Genomic DNA, 20,870 nt, shown 5'->3' on the forward strand with positions numbered 1-20,870 from the left:
GAAGGAAGAGAGTTTAGGATCCTGAGAGCTGGTGTCTTGTAGTCTCGATCCCATGCCAACTCATCTTCAGAAGTAGAAATATTAGAAAACAAAACTAAACATACTACTCCATAAGCTGAAGACTACCACATCTGATCATGGAAAGTAAACATTTAGAAGACACTTCAATGGAAAAATCCTAGATTCATCTTTCTGATATGCTCAGCAGTGAAGGGATTCAGATGCCACGGCTGTGAGCTGCTACATAAGAGTAAATTATGGAAGATAGCAAAACTTCAGTTCCAAGCACATTTCTGTCTTTTCCAAAAATATACACCCTTATTCTCTATATGATATTTTTCTGTCACAAACTAACTGGTAACATTTATACATCCAGAGGCATGTTCAAGCTTTGGGGAAATTTAAGCACCAGCATCCTGCCAACTGCAATGACAGCAGCATAAATCATTGATATCAAGAGAGGGCAATAGCGATACTTGAGCATTTTTTGTTCTCCTGGAATTGTGCAGCATGTTGCGCATCTAATATTACTTCCATGCAAGCCTCAATCCTCCAGCGATCCTTTCCAAACACCAATTTTGCTTTCAGACACACATGGAGGACAATGGATGCTTAGTCATTGGATAAAATTGGTTCTCGACTAAATGTCTTGCTAATACCACTATACAGAATCTGCTCTGAGTATAAGAAATTCACAGACCATGATTTGGACTCTACATAATGCCACACCAAAAGTGTCATCACAAATGTATAAAAATTAACCTGTTCAATATAAAATGTGCACGACAATTGCAAAATGTGCCAGGGACAGAGAGGAGATCTCCATGTTCTGAGAAAAGACTGTATCATGATAGCTTTCACCCATGTTACTGACTTCTTATAATTTAAGAGGAAGTGTTTTATACCACTGAAGTCAGGCAATAGGATATGTGGGTACTCAGTATCTATGAAAAAAATCAGGCTTATTTATGTGCTTCATATTAGGCACCCCATTTTGATAATATTAAGAACCAGTAAGTGCTACAAACATTGTTATGTCTGACTCCCCAGCACTGCAGAGGAGGATGTTTAAGTGGACAGTGTGTGGTCAAAAGTCATTTTCTTTAAAAAAAGGTATAATGCTAAGGAAACATTTTAACAGAATTTATTTTCCGTCTGTTGATGGACTTCTGGATTCCACTCTACTCAGACAAGGAAAACACTAGTCATTTTCAGTATCACCTACACTAGCACAATGCCAAGTTAACACTTGCCAGAGAATATTTAAGCTAAACAAGACTTTAAAATATGCATTTGGTTTTGTAAGACTACCATATCTAACCATATCTACATTAAGTAGGTGGTCACATTCTTTTAAATAGAAACCGCTCACTGAAATAGAAGGATGAGATCAGAAGATGGGTTTTGGGACTCTGGGCTCATTTCCAGCTCTGCCACCAACTCACTGAGGTAGAATTAAATTTAAAGCCCTGAATGCTCAAATGACTCTCTCCTCACCACTATATTACACAACAGCAGCTCAAGTCATCAGAAGAGCTCAAGCTAGTCCCTTGGTATAAAAAAAAAAAAAAAAAAAAAAAAAAAAAGGCTGTCGGCTGGGTGTTCTCTATGAGGAATGAATACAAACTTTCTCGCAACCACCCACTCCTTGGTTTCGCACCTCTGAGCTTCAGGGGAGTGCTACAAAGCTTTGCTGTGGGCTTTTCTGGGAAGAGAGGATTGGCAGCATCAATAGTGGCTTGGGAGAAATTGTTTTAATATCCTTACTGTAGTAGGAAATATTGTTAGCAAGCCGTTAATATTGTTTATTAGCACTGGCTGGCAAGGATCACTTAATACAGAGCTTGTTTTATGGTTGTAATTTTCAAATTTTGCACAAAAACCTAGAGTTAAAATAAACATTTTAACAATAAATGACATTACCCAAGGTTGATATTTACCCAAGGATGTTGCAAGTATACACGTATATTTAAAAGGTTTCTGTTGGGGTTTGTAAAACCCTCTTAAAAAATGCCTAATCTAACAGCAATGTCCCCTTAAAATCTCACTTGTGGTCTTCCTTTCTCAGACTGATGCTACTTTATACTGGCCAGTATACAGGTGGTAAGTGAGAAAGCCAAGAAAAAGGGTTGATGCTTAAGCAAGCATATTTAGATGTTCCACTATTGCAAAGTGAAAACTCCAGGATGGCAGCTGGATTAGAATTTGACCTGGCTTAAATAAATACTCAACATGGGAAATTCAGACAAACAACACTGCAGAAAGAGACAGCAGCTTTATGTAGAAGAATCCAAATGTTACAGCTTGCAGTCAGCAAGTTAAGTGACTTCAACATGAGTGCATTCTTCCAAAACAAAAAACCCTTAAGTTATTTTCAACATTAGCTCTTCTTAAAATATTAAGATGTTTGAAAGTCAGGAATCTAGAAAGTTGTACCAGTAGTTCAGAAAACCTCAATGTCAAAACTTTGGAATGGCTAAGGTTTTAATACCAGCCTTAACTTTGTCCTCTTAGTCTTGACTACCATATATGGTTCAGCTACTGTTACAGACCTCTACTATCCTGCAGCAAAGCTATATAAGAGCATCTGAACTGCAAATCCACTCACTAATTAGCTAAAGTCAGACCCCTTTCATACCCCCATTATGGGCCACATGAGATCCTGCCTTATTCCATTATGTGGAATGGACATCCACCACCATCACCATCACTTCCCCAATTAACTGAACCTGTACTGATCAGTGACCACATGCTCCCAACACATACCAAAGAAACGGTTTCCACATGTACCCAATATAACAGGCCACGGACCACCCTATTACTACATATTCTAAACAGCTTCATAGGCCAGAGATCCCCCTGTAATCAATACAGACCAGAAAAAGCAGTTATCCTACAAGATTCCATAGTACTGCAATGCACATGCGCACACACTCTCTCTGAAGTTACATTTTTCTTATCTTAATTAGTGGAGTTCTAACATCAGCAAGGAGGAGATAAGTGAGGCCATGGACGTCAAGATAAAGAACCACCACGGCAGTCTTACCAGTGTTTCTAGACTGATGTCCCTATGTTTAATCAACTCGTATAAGAACTCTGATTTTCTTGACTCCCATATTCTCTTTTACAGAGACTTATCATATTTGGCCTGTGTTATCAATCTAGCTCCTGGAGTTGGGCTCAGAGGTTATACAGCAAAACACAACAACACAACACAACACAAACTAGCAAAGCCCTCTTTCACTCCAGAAAACGCAAAGAAACATTTTGTTCTGGCAACACTGACTAGAAATCAAAAAGGTGGCAGCAAAATACTTTTCCATAGAAAACCCAAGGTTCAAACCACAACCCCCCCCCCCCCCCCAAAAAAAAGAAAAAAAATCAGCGTCCAAAAGATGAAAACAAGGCAGGCTAGCACATACTATACTGATGCCCTGTATCAGTCAAGAGCAATTTAGTCGCTACAGGATTAATGCAGAGTTTATTTCTGGCCACCCAAGACTCAACATGTTAGACACAAAAAAAAGACTAACAAGCAAGAATGACATGCAGAAGGCACCCAATCTAAGTATTTGCAAGATAACAGGAATGTGTTTGTGCTTGCTTCTCCTAGGGAAGAGGTCGGCAAACTTTTCGGCCTGAGGGCCACATTGGGGAATAGAAATTGTATGGTGGGCTATGAATGCTCATGAAATTGGAGTTGGGGTTGGGTTGTGGGGCAGGGAGGACTTTGGTTGGGGGTGTGGGCTCTGGGTTGGGGCTGAGGATGAGGAGTTTGGGGTGTAAGAGGGTGCTGTGGGCTGGGACTGAGGGTTTGGGGGGGAAATCAGGGCTGGGGCAGAAGGTTGGGGCATGGGGTGAGGTTCAGGGGTGCAGGCTCTGAGTGGCACTTTCCTCAAGCAGCTCCCAGAAGCAGTGGCATGTCCCTTCTCTGGCTCCTACCCAGAGGCGCGGCTAGACGGCTCTGAACACTGCCCCATCCGCAGGCACCCCCTGCTGCTCCCACTGGAGTGCTTAGGAGCCGGAGCGGGGCCATGGCATGGCTTCCAGGAGCCGCGCGGTGCAGCCCCCAACCCAGCTCTCCAGCCAGAGCGGGGCAAGCCGCAGACCACACTCCCCAGCAGGAGCTCGCGGACTGGCTTAAAATGGCTTGCGGGCCACATCTGGCCTGCGGGCCATAGTTTGCCCACCCCATCTTAGGGGCATTTGGAATCCTTGCAGAAATACAAAATTCCCAGAGCATATACACATGAAACTGGCAGGGAACTGGGGGATGGAAAAGAGTCAAGAACAACAAATGCCCCCTCAAAAAAAGCAGGTATACTTCTCATAGGTATTTACTTTCCCCATTAGCTTCTGAAAATTATCAGTACTAAAACAATAGCTAGTGTGCACTGCTATATAAAAAGGAAAAACTTCCTCTACCTCACATAATAGATTCTCCATACACATTGTATTCATCTGATCCATGACCAGGTCAATCCACTTATCTCCACTTCTTATGGGTTTCAAGTGAAAAGTGTCTATCTACCAAAAAGGCGGCTACTTACCTTTCCATCAGCTTCTCTTTATCCCAGTTGAAATGGCTAAGTAGTATTCTGGTGATAGTTGCCGGATTCTAGAGAAAGAGAAAACAAAATAATGTACAACAGTAAACTCTTAACTCAGTCCATTGGTGATCAGGGACCTGAATAAGGCTCTTGACAAGCAAACATGGAGGCCAAGGATACTAAGTGTTTATTGATAAGTTGTATTGTCCTCATCTCCACACTGGATAAACTATTAGTCCAAGTAGATAAGCACGTTTGAAAAATTAAATAGGCTTAACACTTGTTTGAACAAAAAACTGTTGTAGACTCAATGCTCCGTATAAGTCACCACAGCAGTTAACTTCATGTCTATTGCATATCACTAAAGAGACAAGGCGGGTGAGGTAGTATCTTTTATTGGATCAACTTCTGTTGGTGAAAGAAGCTTTCGAGCTACACAGAGCTCTTCTTCAGGTCTGGGAAAGGTACTCAAGAGTCACAGCTAAATACAAGGTGGAACAAGGTGTTTAGCATAAGGAGTTAACGCATTCTAAGGAACCAATCAAGGTGAAGTGTCCTGTTAACACCCCTGCAAGTCACAGGACAAAAAAAATGGGGATAGTGCATTACAGACTGTTGTAATAAGCCATAAATCTACTGTTGTTAAGACCATGATTTTTAGTATCTAGCAAAGTCTGAATTTAAGCTCCCAAGCTTGTCTTTTGAAGGTGGTGTGTAGGTTTCCTTTGAGAATGAGGACTGAAGTTAGAGGTGGAGTGTGTAAAAAGTGTTCACCCACAGATTAGACAGTGTTTTTGTCTTTTAGCATTTTTCTGAGAGTGTTCATTTGAGAGCATAATGATTGTTAGATTTCACCCTCATAGTTATTGGAGCATTTAGTGCACTGTATGAGGTACACAACATGTGGTAATAGGCATGGGTAGGACCCAGGGATCTTAAAGTATGTTGTGGCAGGTATTGTTCATCACAGCAGTGGAGATATGTCTGCAGGTTTTGCATGTGTTATGGCAGGGTCTGGTATCACTTTGAGTTGGTAGGTCCTGATTTATGTGGAGCTTACTTCTGATGATGAACTTGACAAGGTTGGAAGATAGTTTGAAGGCCAGAAGAGGGGTTTGGGAGCCATAGTTTGAAGGCCAGAAGAGGGGTTTGGGAGCCATTTCTTTAAGGATGTGGTCCCCATCACACATGATTTATAAATTTAATGATACCCTACAGATGATATCCACTATCCACCAGGTGTCTGAAAGCAAACCTTGGCTGTTACAGAAAGGACAAGACTCATTATCTTGTTACACTTCCCTTCTCACATGACCAACTCAGACCCTAGGTACATAAACTCACAACAACCCAATCATGTTTCTTCAGGAAGCTCTGGACAACACAGTTATGTTAACATCCCACAGATGTTCTCTGTTTAGTGCAAGCAAAATCAAAGTGGGTTAAAATCCATTACTCAATGGATGGGAATGACAGGAAAATCCTCTGAAGTGGTGCAAGTATTGAACAGATAGTAGATAATCATGTAATTATGTCCAATATAACCATAAACATTTCCTGTAGTAACGAAACTGAATACTAAAATAGATGCCTGTTAAGGCATAAGTGCTTGCCCTCAAAGCATCTGTGTCAACACTGGCATTGCGCTGCGCGCCAGAGTCAACACGGCCTTTGTAAAGGGAAATCATGTCTCACCAATCTATTAGAATTCTTTGAGGCCTGTGAATAAATATAATCCAGTGGATATAGTGTAGTTGGACTTCCAGAAAGACTTTGACAAAGTTCTTTACCAAAGGCTCTTAAGCAAAGTAAGGAGTCATGGGATGAGAGGCAAGGTCCTCTCAGACCAGTAACTGGTTAAAAGCTAAGAAAGAAAGGGTAAGAATAAATGGTCAGTTTTCACAGTACAGAAATAGCAGGGTCCCCCAAGGATCTGTGCTGGGACCAGTGCTGTTCAACATATTCATAAATGATCTGGAAAAGGGGGTAAACAGTGAGCTGCCAACTTTGGCACATGACAGAATTACTCAAGATAATTAAGGCCAAAGCATACTGCGAAGAATTACAAAGGGATCTTCACAAAACTGGGTGACTAGGCAACAAAATGGCAGATGAAATTCAATGTTGATAAATGCAAAGTAATGCACATTGGAAAACAATTGCAAATATACATACAAAATGATGGGATCTAAATTAGCTGTTACAAGTCAGTATCTTGGAAAAAAAAAATCATGTTTTCAGAGAACTATCCATCCACTCAATGTGCAACAGCAGTCAAAAAGTCAACAGAACGTTAGGAACCATTAGGAAAGGGATATACAAGAAGACAGTAAATATCATAATGCCACTATATAGATCAAAGTACGGGCATACCACAGATTACTGCATGAAGTTTTAGTCGCCCCCATCTCAAAAAAAGATATTAGAATTGGAAAAGGTGCAGAGAAGGGCAACAAAAATGATTAGGGGTACAGAACAGCTTCCATATGAGAGATTAAAAAGCCTGTAACCATTCATCTTGGAAAAGAGATGACTAAGGGGGATACAATAGAAGTCTATAAAATCATGACAGGTGTGGAGAAAGTGACCAAGGACGTGTGATTTACCCCTTCACATAACACAAGAACCAGGGTCACCCAATTAAATTAATAGGCAGCACATTTAAAACACAAGGAAGTATTTCTTCACACAATACACAGTCAACCTGTCAAACTAGTTGCCAGGGGATGTTGTGAAGGCCAAAAGTATAACTGCATTCAAAACACAATTTGATAAGTTCATGGAGGATAGATCCACAATCAGCTATTAGTGAAGATGGTCAGGGATGCAACCCCATGCTCTGTGCGTCCCTAAACCCTGGGCTGCCAGAAACCGGGACTGGATGATGGGATGGACCACTCAATAAAATTGCCCTCGTCTATTCATTCCCTCTGAAGCATCTGGCACTGGCCACTGTCAGAAGACAGGATACTGGGCTAGAGGGACCACTGATCTGACCATTATGGCCTTTATGTTCTGCCGGCAGCCCAGTGTGGAACAGCTAATGTGTCCCTGCCTTAGTTTCCCCTTGTGGGCTATCAATAAATTCAGTGAGACTTGTATACAGCTAGCGGTGTCCCTTCAGCGGTGCAGTTTATTTAATCAAAGGCCAAACAGACATGCAATCAAGTCTTGACTCCTTGTATCCTAACTTGGGGGGGGGGGGGGGAGGGGTGGAAAGTTACTATCAGTCAGTCTTCTCCACATGAGTCCTCTAGCCAGGCTCTTCACCACTAATGCCCTAAACCTGGGACCCTCTTCTGGAGTCGCGCCTCCTGCCGTCACCTTGGGAAGAGTTCCTTTTGTGGACTCAGGACTCTTGCAGAGGTCAAGCTGATGCAGCTCTTCTCTGGAGCAGCATGTAGTTCCCCAGCGATCTGGGCCTCTTGCTACTGTCTGGCAAGATCCTGTTGTTGGGACTAGGCTTTCCTAAGGCTTTGTCACTTGTAGCCCTTTGGAACCTGCTAACTGCAGGAGTACCCTTCCTAGGTTCCCTTTTTCTGATGAGCTCTCTAAGAGATCCCCTGAAAAGTTCCTTTTCCCAGGAGCTCCCCTCTGCATTGTGGGGATTTCTGACTGAACACTTGTAAGCCTTTATTAGGCCCAGGTGTTCCCTAATGAGTTAAATGTCATCCAGTCATCTGGGTGGATCTGGATTGGCTTATTCCCCTTAACAGAGCCCATGATGGAAAGACTGGTCCCCAATTCCCTTGAAAGGGCCATGCCCTGGGACAGTGCCCTTTTGGAATTTGAGTTGATTTTACCAGCAGACTACCTAGGTCACAAGTTACAATTTCAACACTTACAATCACTAAAACTTGTACTTTAGGAAAAAATCCCTTTCTATTTCAATAAGGCAGTATTTGTTTCAGTGTCTCAGGCAAGTCCTGCCAAGCATATCGGACAATTGCCATATATGGGTTTCTCCAGCTAATCATCCCAGCACCATCACACATTAAAACAAAACACATTGATTTAAACAAACAGAGTTAGCTTTGCCTTGCACTAGAATTCTAAGCAAATCTCCAAACAAGAAAACATGTAGCTTTTTACAAATGTAATCTATGATATTCCTTGTTGCAGTGAATTTCCTAGAAGGATGCACACAAGGATGCACAAGGAAGCTTTTTTTTTTTCCACCAAATGTATCCGATGAAGTGAGCTGTAGCTCACGAAAGCTTATGCTCTAATAAATTTGTTAGTCTCTAAGGTGCCACAAGTACTCCTTTTCTTTTTGCGAATACAGACTAACACGGCTGCTACTCAAACAAGGAAGCAACGTTTTCCTAAAGTATTTTTTCCCTACTAAGGTGTTAAGATGGTCTTAATTACCTTGAAGTGCTGTCCTCCCTCTGTTGCAGCAGCCCACCAGGCCCTTGAGCCACTAAATTTAAAACTTCTGAAAGTTCGCATTAAGCACTTCAGAGATCGACTGGGCACAGCAGCAGTGGACTGGTAGGCCCTTTTTGTAATAAACTGTGTAGCACAGGAGGGAAAGCAGGAAGGACAGGGTGGATACAGAAACATCAGACATCTTAAGACCAGTGATTATGCTATTTTGAAGATCAGCAACAATTTTTAGTCAAATGCTTTGGATTCAGATTGCACTTCGGTGAATATTTTTTGTTTGACTTTACATTTTACAGTATTTTGATATAGACTAACAGATGAATTAGTTTCATTTCTGGATTCTGCTGTTTTCCCAGTGAAGTGATACTACAGCTTTCTACATCAAATTCTCTGAGTCAGGGTCCCCAAGACATCTTCAGCAATGTAACAATAAAGAGAAACTAAAGAAAACTATTTTCCCCTCTTCCTTCGATGGTGGAAGACTTCAATGTCACAAAAGGGTATGCTACACCAGAATTATATCTGTGACACTGATGTCACATTACAGGTCCAATAATTTGCAATGTGTTTGCCGTCAGGCAAGTGGCTCACTTCTACAAACCTGCTGGGGTTCAGTTTCCCTTAGCTACTTCACTACCAAATTAATTAAATGTGTAAGTCAAAGATTTGATAACATAGTTCCTATTTTTAAGAAAGGAAAAAAAAGCGATCCGGGTAACTACAGGCCTGTTAGTTTGACATCTGTAGTATGCAAGGTCTTGGAAAAAATTCTGAAGGAGAAAGTAGTTATGGACATTGAGGTCAATGGTAATTGGGACAAAATACAACATGGCTTTACAAAAGGTAGATCATGTCAAACCAATCTGATCTTCTTTGAGAAGATAACAGATTTTTTTAGACAAAGGGAACGCAGTGGATTTAATTTACCTAGATTTCAGTAAGGCATTTGATACGGTTCCACATGGAGAATTATTAGCTAAATTGGAAAAGATGGGCGTCAATATGAAAATTGAAAGGTGGATAAGGAACTAGTTAAAGGGGAGACTACAGCGGGTCACACTGAAAGGTGACCTGTCAGACTGGAAGGAGGTTACTAGTGGAGTTCCTCAGGGATCGGTTTTGGGACCAGTCTTATTTAATCTTTTTATTACTGACCTTGGCACAAAAAGCGGCAATGTGCTAATAAAGTTTGCAGATGACACAAAGCTGGGAGGTATTGCCAATACTGAGAAGGACCAGGATATCATACAGGAAGATCTGGATGACCTTGTAAACTAGAGTAATAGTTATAGAATGAAATTTAATAGTGAAAAGTGCAAGATCATGCATTTAGGGATTAACAACAATAATTTTAGTTATAAGTTGGGGACGCATCAATTAGAAGTAACAGAAGAGGAGAAGGACCTTGAAGTATTGGTTGATCATAGGATGACTATGAGCTGCCAATGTGATATGGCTGTGAAAAAAACTAATGCGGTTTTGGGATGCATCAGGAGAGGCATTTCCAGTAGGGATAAGGAGGTTTTAGTACCATTATACAAGGCACTGGTGAGACCTCACCTAGAATACTGTGTGCAGTTCTGGTCTCCCATGTTTAAAAAGGATGAATTCAAACTGGAAAAGGTACAGAGAAGGGCTACTAGAATGATCCAAGGAATGGAAAACCTGTCTTATGAAAGGAGACTCAATAAGCTTGGCTTGCTTAGCCTAACTAAAAGAAGGCTGAGAGGAGATATGATTGCTATCTATAAATATCAGAGGGATAAATGCCATTGAGGGAGAAGTAGTATTTAAGTTCAGTACCAACGTGGACACAAAAACAAATGGATACAAACTGGTCATTGGGAAGTTTAGACTTGAAATTAGATGAAGGTTTCTAATCATCAGAGGAGTGAAGTTCTGGAACAGCCTTCCAAGGGAAGTAGTGGGGGCAAAAGACATATCTGGCTTTAAGACAAAGCTTGATAAGTTTATGGAGGAGATGATACGATGGGATAGCCTAATTTTGGCAATTAATTGATCTTCCACTACTGGCAGTAGATATGCCCAATGGCCTGTGATGGGATGTTAAATGGAGTGGGATCCGAGTTACTACAGAGAATTCTTTCCTGAGTGTCTGGCTGGTGAGTCTTACCCACATGCTTAGGGTTTAGCTAATCACCATATTTGGGGTCGGAAAGGAATTTTCCCCCAGGGCAGATTGGCAGAGGCCCGGGGGGGTTTTCGCCTTCCTCTGCAGCTTGGGGCACAGGTCACTTGCTGGAGGATTCTCTACACCTTGAAGTCTTTAAACCACGATTTGAGGACTTCAGTAGCTCAGACATAAGTTAGACGTTTGTTACAGGAGTTGGTGGGTGAGATTCCGTGGCCTGTGTTGTGCAGGAGGTCAGACCAGATGATCATAATGGTCCCTTCTGACCTTAAAGTCAATGATTCTATGATTTACTGGCAGCATATCAAGCTCCTACCAGATCCAAAAAAGTGGGTTATCTGTTTTCCACAGCAAAGAGTCAAGATTTAAAACTTAGCTGGTTGTTTTGTTGATACAGAAGGCAGGACATAACATCTTTGCCCCTTTGTCCCTACTGTACTAGCAGAAGTAAAATCTTTGGCAATACTGCACCCTGGAAAAAGGGAATAGAAAAGTTTAAAAGGCCTAATTTGGTAAAAATCAACATGTGATTTTAGCCACACCTAACTGCAGATGTGAAAATCTTTGGCACTAAGGATTGTGCTTTTAAAAGGTAACTACAAGCAGCCCAATATGAAGTGACAAAAAAAAATCTGTGCAATTGATGTCAGACTACATTTTTGAAGGAAGTTAATTTCATTGTGAAACCCTACTGCACAATGAAACCTGCTTTAACACTGCTACTACTGTATGAAACATTTGCTACAGACAGGCTGTTATGATGCAAAGATAGGATTTAGTCTGAAGCAGTAGCAGGAAGAACTGGGTTATAAGAACATCTCTTTATAAAAAAAACACATTTAAATAACCAAATAAAGCAGCCAGAAAACAGATGACAAGCAAGGGAGAAATTAACTTGTGTTCCAATATTAGATTTTCATTCAAACAATGTTTGAGAAGACAGCCAAAATAGATTCATCACACAAGACTAATCACCTAAAGACTAATTCTACGTGCTTAAACCTAGAAAGAAGGTTGCCTACTGCTCACTAGAAGCTAGTCAAAAAGCTACTGATATCTTGATAGTAAAGGAAACCTAAGATAGAGGAAAGCAGCCATTTTGTTGAAACAAATGCTAGCAAACACTTTAAAGACAAGCTCTGAGAACCGTAAAATATACATACAGTAAATCTGCCTATGGAGGAAGGAAAGAAAATCCAAACTGCTTCACAGAATTTGAAGGACTGTCACTTGTCTGAAGACTCAATCTGTTCTAAATGAGTATCTCTAACCTTCCTATCTCTAAAAAAAAAAAAAAAGGAGTACCTGTGGCACCCTCACGAAAGCTTATGCTCTAATAAATTTGTTAGTCTCTAAGGTGCCACAAGTACTCCTTTTCTTTTTGCGAATACAGACTAACACGGCTGCTACTCTGAAACCTTCCTATCTCTGGAGTTTAGATACAGCAGACGTAGAGAGCAAACATGAAAAGAATGCAGGAAAGACATGGATGAGGATCCTATAAACTTCAGAATGCAGGTTTGGTGGAGTTTTGGAGAGAGTACTTCTACTGGAAAGCGATGGTGATTGAAGTTCAAACTCCTTAATTTCGGGGGGTTGATTGTATTTTTGCTAAGCTACAAATCCAATTAGTATTACATTCATCTCTTTTGGCTACCAAATAAAACCTTTCCGTATATTGTTGGCCAACCCCAACATGGGGGGCACGAAAGAAGAAAATCCCTCTCAAAGTTAAAACCCTGGATGTATATTAAAATAATACATGAATTGCTAACTAGTTTAGGAGAGATTATGAGACCATTTAAAATGGGGATTTTGAATACAGCATTTGAGTGACATTTTGCAGTATTTGGTTGGTCACTGCATTTAATTTCAAGACAAGTTTTCTTGGCATTTTAACTCTTAGCTGACGATAGACAAAAATCCATTTGAAGAAATCAGCTTCTCACCGAGCACTAGGGAGAACCTGCTGTTCCAATCCGAGTGTTCAGTACACATAAATAGCCTTATAATAATAACTCAGCTCCTGCTTAGCTCCCCAGCAAAACTCCTCCACCCTCTCAAGACAGGGCATTGATAAGTTCCTCATCTTGGATATTGCCATTATACAGCATTTATCTAAAATGTAGCAGCTTTTGCATTTCTACAATTTGCATCAAAGGTTTAAATTGACAGCAGGGAATAGAACCTACATGCCACTGTTAAGCCTTATTTGGATTCTACATGGTCAAACCTTTCTAATACAACTTCTGACTGAACATGCAATCTATGCCTTTTGTCATACTTCTGCATATACGAGTCAACCATGCAGAGACCCTCAAAAATGCTGACTCTTCCTGAACCTCTCTACAACTCTTCAAAAGGCTCAAGTATTTGAATGACAGGCTCAGGTACATTCCACTGGCATACACACTAAGAAAGGTTTCAGAGTAGCAGCCATGTTAGTCTGTATTCGCAAAAAGAAAAGGAGTATTTGGGGCACCTTAGAGACTAACAAATTTATTTGACCATAAGCTTTCGTGAGCTACAGTTCACTTCATTGGATGAAAGGTGGTATTTCAATTCCTTGGCAAGTGGCAGCCAGCTGGTTTCAAAGTAGGTGTTTGAGCTTACAGAATGCAAAGTTCTACTTAGCAACACCTTGTATAAGCTGGTGTAAGACAGGCCTCTGTAAGATGAGCAGTTTAAAAACTGGAAATTAAGCACTTGAAACAGCCCAGACATGCCAAACCTGCAGAAAAGAACACAGAAATTGAGCTTGTTTTTGGCTTAATTGGCTTGCGAGTTGCTTGCTGGAGAGTTTTTTGGCTTGTAGCTCGTTGCGTTTTTTTGTTTTTTTTTTTAAATCAGCTCCTGGCAAACAGGGACAAGGGGGGAGAGAGTCAGAGGTGCTTAGTGGACCCACCACAGTCCCAGCCTGCGTGCTGGTTGGGGTTCTTAGGGATTGGCTTGTTTTGAAATGGGATTAGCTTGATTTTTGGTTTATTGTGAAAGTCGGGGTGCTTATTTATTATGTGAAAGTTGGCAACTATGCCAACCACATGTACAACCATCACAGACATCTTCCTCTAATAAAGCAGCATCAAGGTAGTGCTGCAGTCATCCCATGCTGCAAATATTTAATCAGTCAAAACTTTTAACAGTTTGCCAATATAAGCATACCAAGCATTTTTGAGCACGTGTAGAATAGTACTGGATGGCTCATCCTAAAATCCTCTCTGCCAAGTCACTGATCTGTCTTATAAAACTAGTGTACAGGTCAGGTCAGTGTTGCTCTAGGTCTACATATTGATCTGAAATGTTATACCTTGGATATGTTAGCAACATTACCACTAAAAGGTAAACTCATATACATATAGCAACCTGTATAAAAAACTATAAAGCTTTATCATAAATTCTCAATTCCCTGAGCAATATAATAAAGCCTGTCCCCTCCCAGCCACTTGTGCACATTCACAGTCCAGTTTGAGGGTAGCTATCAAGCTTCTTGACCTCCAGCTACTCGTTTCCAGGACCATCTCTGGGTTATACACTCTTCCATAGCTCTCTGGAATGGTTTAAATTAATGGGGTGGGGGAATTAAACATGGGAGTCAGGACTGACTGATGCAAATATCCAATATAAAAGTGCACCAATGCCAACAACTAATAAATTTGTTAGTCTCTAAGGTGCCACAAGTACTCCTTTTCTTTTTGCGAATACAGACTAACACGGCTACTACTCTGAAAAAAATGCCAACAAGAGCAGCTCAGAAAAATATCTGAATAAATCTCCAATTTCCTACCTAGACAAGTAGAGGGCTTTAAATGTCCCTATTGATGGCAATGGCTCAAGTCCCATACTGTTACACACACAAAAAAAAGGCAACCGATAGGAGGCACTGAACATTGTATACCCATTTCTACAGTTTGGTTAGTACCTGACTTGAAATCTACACTACCAACTACTAACAATAGCCTAGTCATCTCTGCTATTTTAGCCTTCCCCTATCCTAGCCACCCGCATCACTGAATTTGAGCTTAAATATTACATGCACTTGTTGTTCGGTATGTTTACACCTTCTTTTAGCCTGAATCATACTAATACAACATCACCAGAACAAGGCTCAATTTGTTTTACAGTCCAACAGTGTGACCTCTAATTGTGAAAGAGGTGATTTACTCTTACAGGGGACTCCTACAGAAAACACAGACAGGAATTTCTCAGCTTACCTAACAAAGTTAAAGATCTTATGCCTTACAGGTGAGTAATTCCTGGACTCCTGGCTTTGAAATGTGCAAGCTGTCCAACAAACTCAGACTGAGTTCTCCAGGGGGCTTCTGCAATAATTTAAATAACTGCAGTCTAATAATCCTTTGCCTAATTATTGTCAAAACACTTCACCAGTCATTTAGCTTATGCCTGCATCACTTATGTTGCTCAGGGGGGTGCATAAAGCACCCCCAATCAACGTAAGTTACACCAGAATAAGTGTTCGTGTGCACAGCACTATGTTGGTGGGACAGCTTCTCCTGCTAACACAGCTTCTGCCGCTTGCGGAGGTGGTTTTTTTTTATACAGATGGGAGAGCTCTCTCTCTCACATTGGCATACAGCGTCATCGCCACACATGCAGCAGCAGTACTGTACATAGAGACATGGCCTTTGTACCATCTTAATCTTCATTTTGCCTTCCCTCCTATCCTTTTGTCAGCTCTTCATCATCCCCTTCGCAAGAGGCTCTCCCACCTCCTGCAAATCCACGCTCACCCCTATATTCTCCTTTTTTGCCATCCCTCTTTCCCAAATACACAAACTTTGGCATCATTTCTCTCAAGCCAGCATTCCCTCCGCCCCAGCCAACCCTTACCTGCCAACAGTCCAGTCTATCTTGCCCCATAATCTGCAGCCTCACCTTCATTCTCAAATACCTGCTTCATCTAAAAAACCAATACCATTCACATCTTATTTTTGCTCCCCCACCATTTCCTTGCTCTCACTGAAGCCAGGATTTCCCCATCTCACGTTCCCTCTGCAGCTGTACTCTTCGTGGCTTCTCCTCACCCACAACCCATTGTGAATTACCCCCAGATATCGAGGCATGCATCTCTCTCACTCCTGTCATCTATTCCCTATTCCAAGCAACACTGCATCAAATGACCCACCTTCTCTTCCCTCCCTCATAGCTGTCAAATACCCTCCTCTGCCCCGACACTTGGCTCTGCCCTATAGTCAGTCTGCCACCTTAATCCACATGGGATCGGCTTCCAGACTTATCCCTTAATTTCCCCCCATTTTACCCTCACTTCCTTAATTGACTTTCAAACCCCATCAATTCCCCCACTCACCAAAATAGTGAAGACAAGGCTATGTGAGTGGCTAATCGCTGCCCCTGCGCCCTTCTCCATGTCAGAGTTTCCTCTCACCAGCCATTAAGTTCTCTCATTTAACATTACCCTTCACACCACTTACACCCTTACTTGGCCCTTTTGTGTCATCAAATCCACCAGTCTCACTTCTCTGCCACCTCACTCGCCTCTGCAGACTTGTCAAGCCCTCCCACTTCTCTTCCCTCCTCCTGACTCTTTACCCTTCTTTTAGCACAAAACCCACCCTATTAAAATAAATCTCAACCCTGGCTCAGTTCCAAATTCCAACAGCTCAACTGCTGTTGCATAACTCAGTCTTCAGTGACCACATGGACTTCCTCCACCACAAATTTGTTCTCTCCTGTAGTTCTGCCTATTTAGGGTCAAACAGCATGATTTCACCACCCTCAAAGACCCTCCACTGGTTTTCCATGGTATTATTCTCTTCTCCTCCTTCTACTTTTGAAGGCTCAGTTATTCAGTGTCCGCTGGCTGGTCCTCTTCATCTCTCCTATTGTTCACTGGGCAACACAGAGCTGTACTCATAGCCACCTCCTCCTCCTCAGTCTACACCATCTCTGGGTGGTTTCAGCTGCTCACATGTTTTCAACTATTATTACCATACTGATTACTTGTAAATGTCTCTGCACTCCCAACTCCTCTTTACCCATTCTGCCTCTTTGATAAATGAAAGGGGCGGAGGGGGGGGAGGAGGGGGAAGAGCTCCCTTTTAAGGGCGCCCAGCCAGCCAGCCACCATAAAATCCCTCTTAGTAGCTGTTCTGTAATTGCTCTACCTGTAAAGGTTAAAATAAGTGAGTGGGTACCTGGACAAAAGAGCCAATGGGAATGCTAGAACTTTTTAAAAATGAAATAAGACTCCCCTTTTGTCTGTCTGTTCTCAGGGAGAAGCAGACAGGGCTGCAACTATGCTGTAAGAAGCTTGGGGCCAGGTATGAAAAATCATTGGTATTATGCCTAGAAACTACTCATCTGAAACCCCAGATACGTAAGTAGATCGGGAAATGTCTAGGAAGACGTGATCAGGTTTATCTCTTTTATGGCTTGTGGACTCCTCTGTGCTAACCCCAAATGCTTTTGTTTTGCTTGTAACCTTTAAACTAGGCCTCAAGAACATTATTGTTGATGCTTAATCCTTGTAAGTGGTTGTTTTTGTTTTTACATCTAGCAAGAGCCTGAATTTCCAGATGCATTTTCTTTTTGTTTTTAATAAAATTTACCTTTTTTAAGAACAGGATTGGATTTTTATGTCCTAACAGGTTTGTGCACATGTTGTTTAATTAGCTCATGGCAACAGCTGATTCCCTTTGTTTTTCTCCTCAGCTCTTCCCAGGGGGGGGGGTGTAAGGGCTTGAGGGTACCCCACAGAAAGGAATTCCCAAGTGTGACTTCCTGGTCTCTCAAAGGGGCTTTGCACTTAGGTGGTGGCAGCATCTACCAATCCAAGGTCAGAGAAAAACTGTAACCTTGGAAGATTAATACAAGCCTGGAGTAGTCAGTATTAATTTTTAGAGTCCTTGCGGGCCCCCATCTTCTGCACTCAAAGTGCCAGAGGGGGGAATCAGCCTTGCCAGCCTCTCTGACACCCTTTCCAAAATGTCTCACTGCCAGTTTAAGTTTAACGTGCTGTGACTCCAGTTTTCTGCCACTGAACACCATCAGTCACTCAGGCTTGTGACCTGGGGAAAACTCCTCCCTCGCTAGCACAATCCCTCAAGCCATGACCAAATCCTTCCTCACTAAGATGCAGCCTTTCTATCCCTAAAACTGAAGCTTGTTCACATCCTATTTCCCATCTGGATTCTTCTAAGCTCTGCCTTACTGGCCTTCAACTGCAATTTTACCTTCTCCAGACCACATGAAATGCAGTCATTACAAGCAAACACCTTGCCTCTCTTTTTGACCACGTCACCCCTTTTGAATCCCTCCATTGGTTTCTTCTCTTTCTTCCCCAGTTCAAGTTTGAACTTAACACTTGCAAAGCCCTGCTGAACTATCTGTCTGTCTACACAGCAAGTTGCAAAACAAGGTGTGACATTGCCTCCCAGTAATGTCCCTACATTTAATAGCAAGCCAAGCCACACTTTGGGACTTTCTGAGCACCATAGCAGTGTCCATGCAGGAAGTTACTGTACAGCAAGCTGGGGCAGTGTAGACAAGCTTTCTAACCTGCACTACTTACCCTCCTGTTCTAGTTTTCAACCCTGCTAATGAGGTCAGTTTCATCTGCCTGCTTTGTCACTTTCAAAATATTTCCATGCATTCTGGCATGCCTCTCCTAAGCTTGGAATTGGCCTTCCAGAGCTCATCAGCTCATCATCACTGTCCCCAAGTTCCTCCTAAAGGCCCAGACTGCTGCGGTGCCTATGGAAAAAAGGCTGGCTGGTTATGGCGCATTAGAGTAGGGATCTGGAATTCAGTTCAATATTTCTACAAATGATATATAGTGTTATGGCACAAAAAGATAGCCAACCACCAATGTAGCCTAATAATGGACAGAAAGAGACTAATCAACTGCTTCATATTTTGTTGTTTGAGCGCGCTCTGGAAACCTTCTAGATTAACCATTAACAGGCACAACAAGGTTACTTTGCTTCATCAAGCTCTTGAAACACTGAATACACAAATGACAATGCCAGTATGAATTCCCAAGTGAGGAATGTTAACTTCAGCCTCTGCACTAGTAACATTTCTCAACTAGAGATCAGCTTGATTTGTCAAGCTTCTCAAGCATTCTCGAAAATCATTTGCTGTGTCAGATGATTGCATAAGCTATGCTATTGCATCATGACAATTAAAATCTGCATATGGATTGCAGGCAAGCAAGGCATTAAAAAAGGTCAGATTTTGACATCTGTTTTTATAAGATAAGGATCAATGGTCTCAGAATAGGAACAGATTTTCAACAAACATTTACAGATCTGCATTCAGGAATATTTTGACTATTAGCATTTCATTTTGGTACATATCTTAGAATATAAAGCTGAGCCTTTAAAAAACACCAGAAGAAAGTCCCATAAATTTAGAGGCACTTTCAAATTAATAGTGACCAATGCCACTGGACACTTTTCAAGAAATAGAAAGCAAAGCATCACTGAACCTTGGTTCCTTGGCAAACAGTTCTTCAGTTTAACCCAGGGGTTCTCCAACTGGGGGTCGTGACCCCTTAAGGGGTCACAAGATGGTTACATGCGGGTCATGAGCAGTCAGTTCCATGGGGACAGCCCCAAGCCCCCATTAAATTACCCCTCCCATTTTTAATTTAGAAGGGCGTGCATATCACACTCCAAGGCTTGCTGTAGGAATGGGGTCACCAATACAAAGTTTGAAAGCCACTGGTTTAACCCTTTCCAGATTTCTGAAATGGGTAGTACCTGTTGTAGTGTTACCCACAGGGCTGTAAGCTAGTACGACAGACTGCCATTAAAGCAGAATATAACCCAGCAGCATCTTAGTATATCCATTACAGGAAAGAACAAATTTTTTACCCTAAGATTGTAACTCTCCATACAAGGGTTAATGCACCACAATGAGCCACTTAGATAAGATGCCTCTGAAAGCTCTACACTATATCCCACTTTGGGACCCCAGAGAGTTTTGCAATCCTGAAGTGCAGGAGGCCCTTAGTTTCGTCCAGAATAATATAATAAACTATAATTTTAGTTTCTAGAGAATACTACTGTTGCCCCTTAGACCCAAGCGTTTAACCAATATTTGGAGCCTTGCAGGTTTGTTTCTGTTAGGATGGGAAATCAATATGCAAGTGATAAAGAATGTGTGTACACCAAGTCTTGTTTCCCTGCATGCAGTAGAAAGAGCAGGCAGTTTCCTTGCTCAGAAATCCCCAAGGATGTTTCCAACTTCAGTGAGCTCTGTTCTCAAGAAGCTCTGTTTCCTCTCACGATAAAACATTCACCTGCTTCTCCAGGCTCTCTTCTGGCTTTCTCCTTCTAACACATGCAGCCTGGAAAGCCAATATCAAAACCCACATTTACAATCAGGGAAATCCTCTCGGCCCACAGAACTTAGCTCTGACCAGCCATGTGTATGGGGGCAGTCCCTCTATTGTATGTAGCAGACAGATACAAAAAGGTAGTTAAATGCTCCTTCCAGTGAGCCTGGAAGAATGCTTGACACACCCATTGACTCCCTTCCCCCCCGCCGGGGAATCTTTTCATAGATATCCATGTTTCTATGGCTGGTCCATAGCCGACCTTGACAGCTTCTTCTCCCCAGGAGATCCAATACCTCCTGTCTACTCCAGGCAAACATGCATCCAGTACATGGAGCCAGCATGGCCAGCTGCACCCAACAAGGAAGATCTTCTAGATCTGCTCAGCAAGCTGGGCAATCGGGAAAAGGCATTTCAAAAATATGCAGGGTATTTTTAAGAGGGGGTGGCTTCCCGTCTT

The 20,870-nt window shown here is 41.9% G+C and overlaps 1 protein-coding gene across 3 annotated transcripts in view; it reads right to left on the minus strand.

The window, feature by feature from the left end:
• Nucleotides 1–20,870, minus strand: part of ARIH1 (ariadne RBR E3 ubiquitin protein ligase 1) — a 114,770-nt gene that overhangs the window by 70,830 nt on the left and 23,070 nt on the right. For all 3 annotated transcript variants that reach the window (XM_038418656.2, XM_038418654.2, XM_038418655.2), the window contains exon 2: nucleotides 4,551–4,618. In XM_038418656.2, the coding sequence (XP_038274584.1) occupies nucleotides 4,551–4,618 (68 nt within the window). The remainder of the gene's footprint in view (nucleotides 1–4,550; nucleotides 4,619–20,870) is intronic.

This window comes from Dermochelys coriacea, chromosome 10 (genome assembly GCF_009764565.3).
Source record: "Dermochelys coriacea isolate rDerCor1 chromosome 10, rDerCor1.pri.v4, whole genome shotgun sequence".
In the NCBI taxonomy this organism is placed as follows: domain Eukaryota; kingdom Metazoa; phylum Chordata; order Testudines; family Dermochelyidae; genus Dermochelys; species Dermochelys coriacea.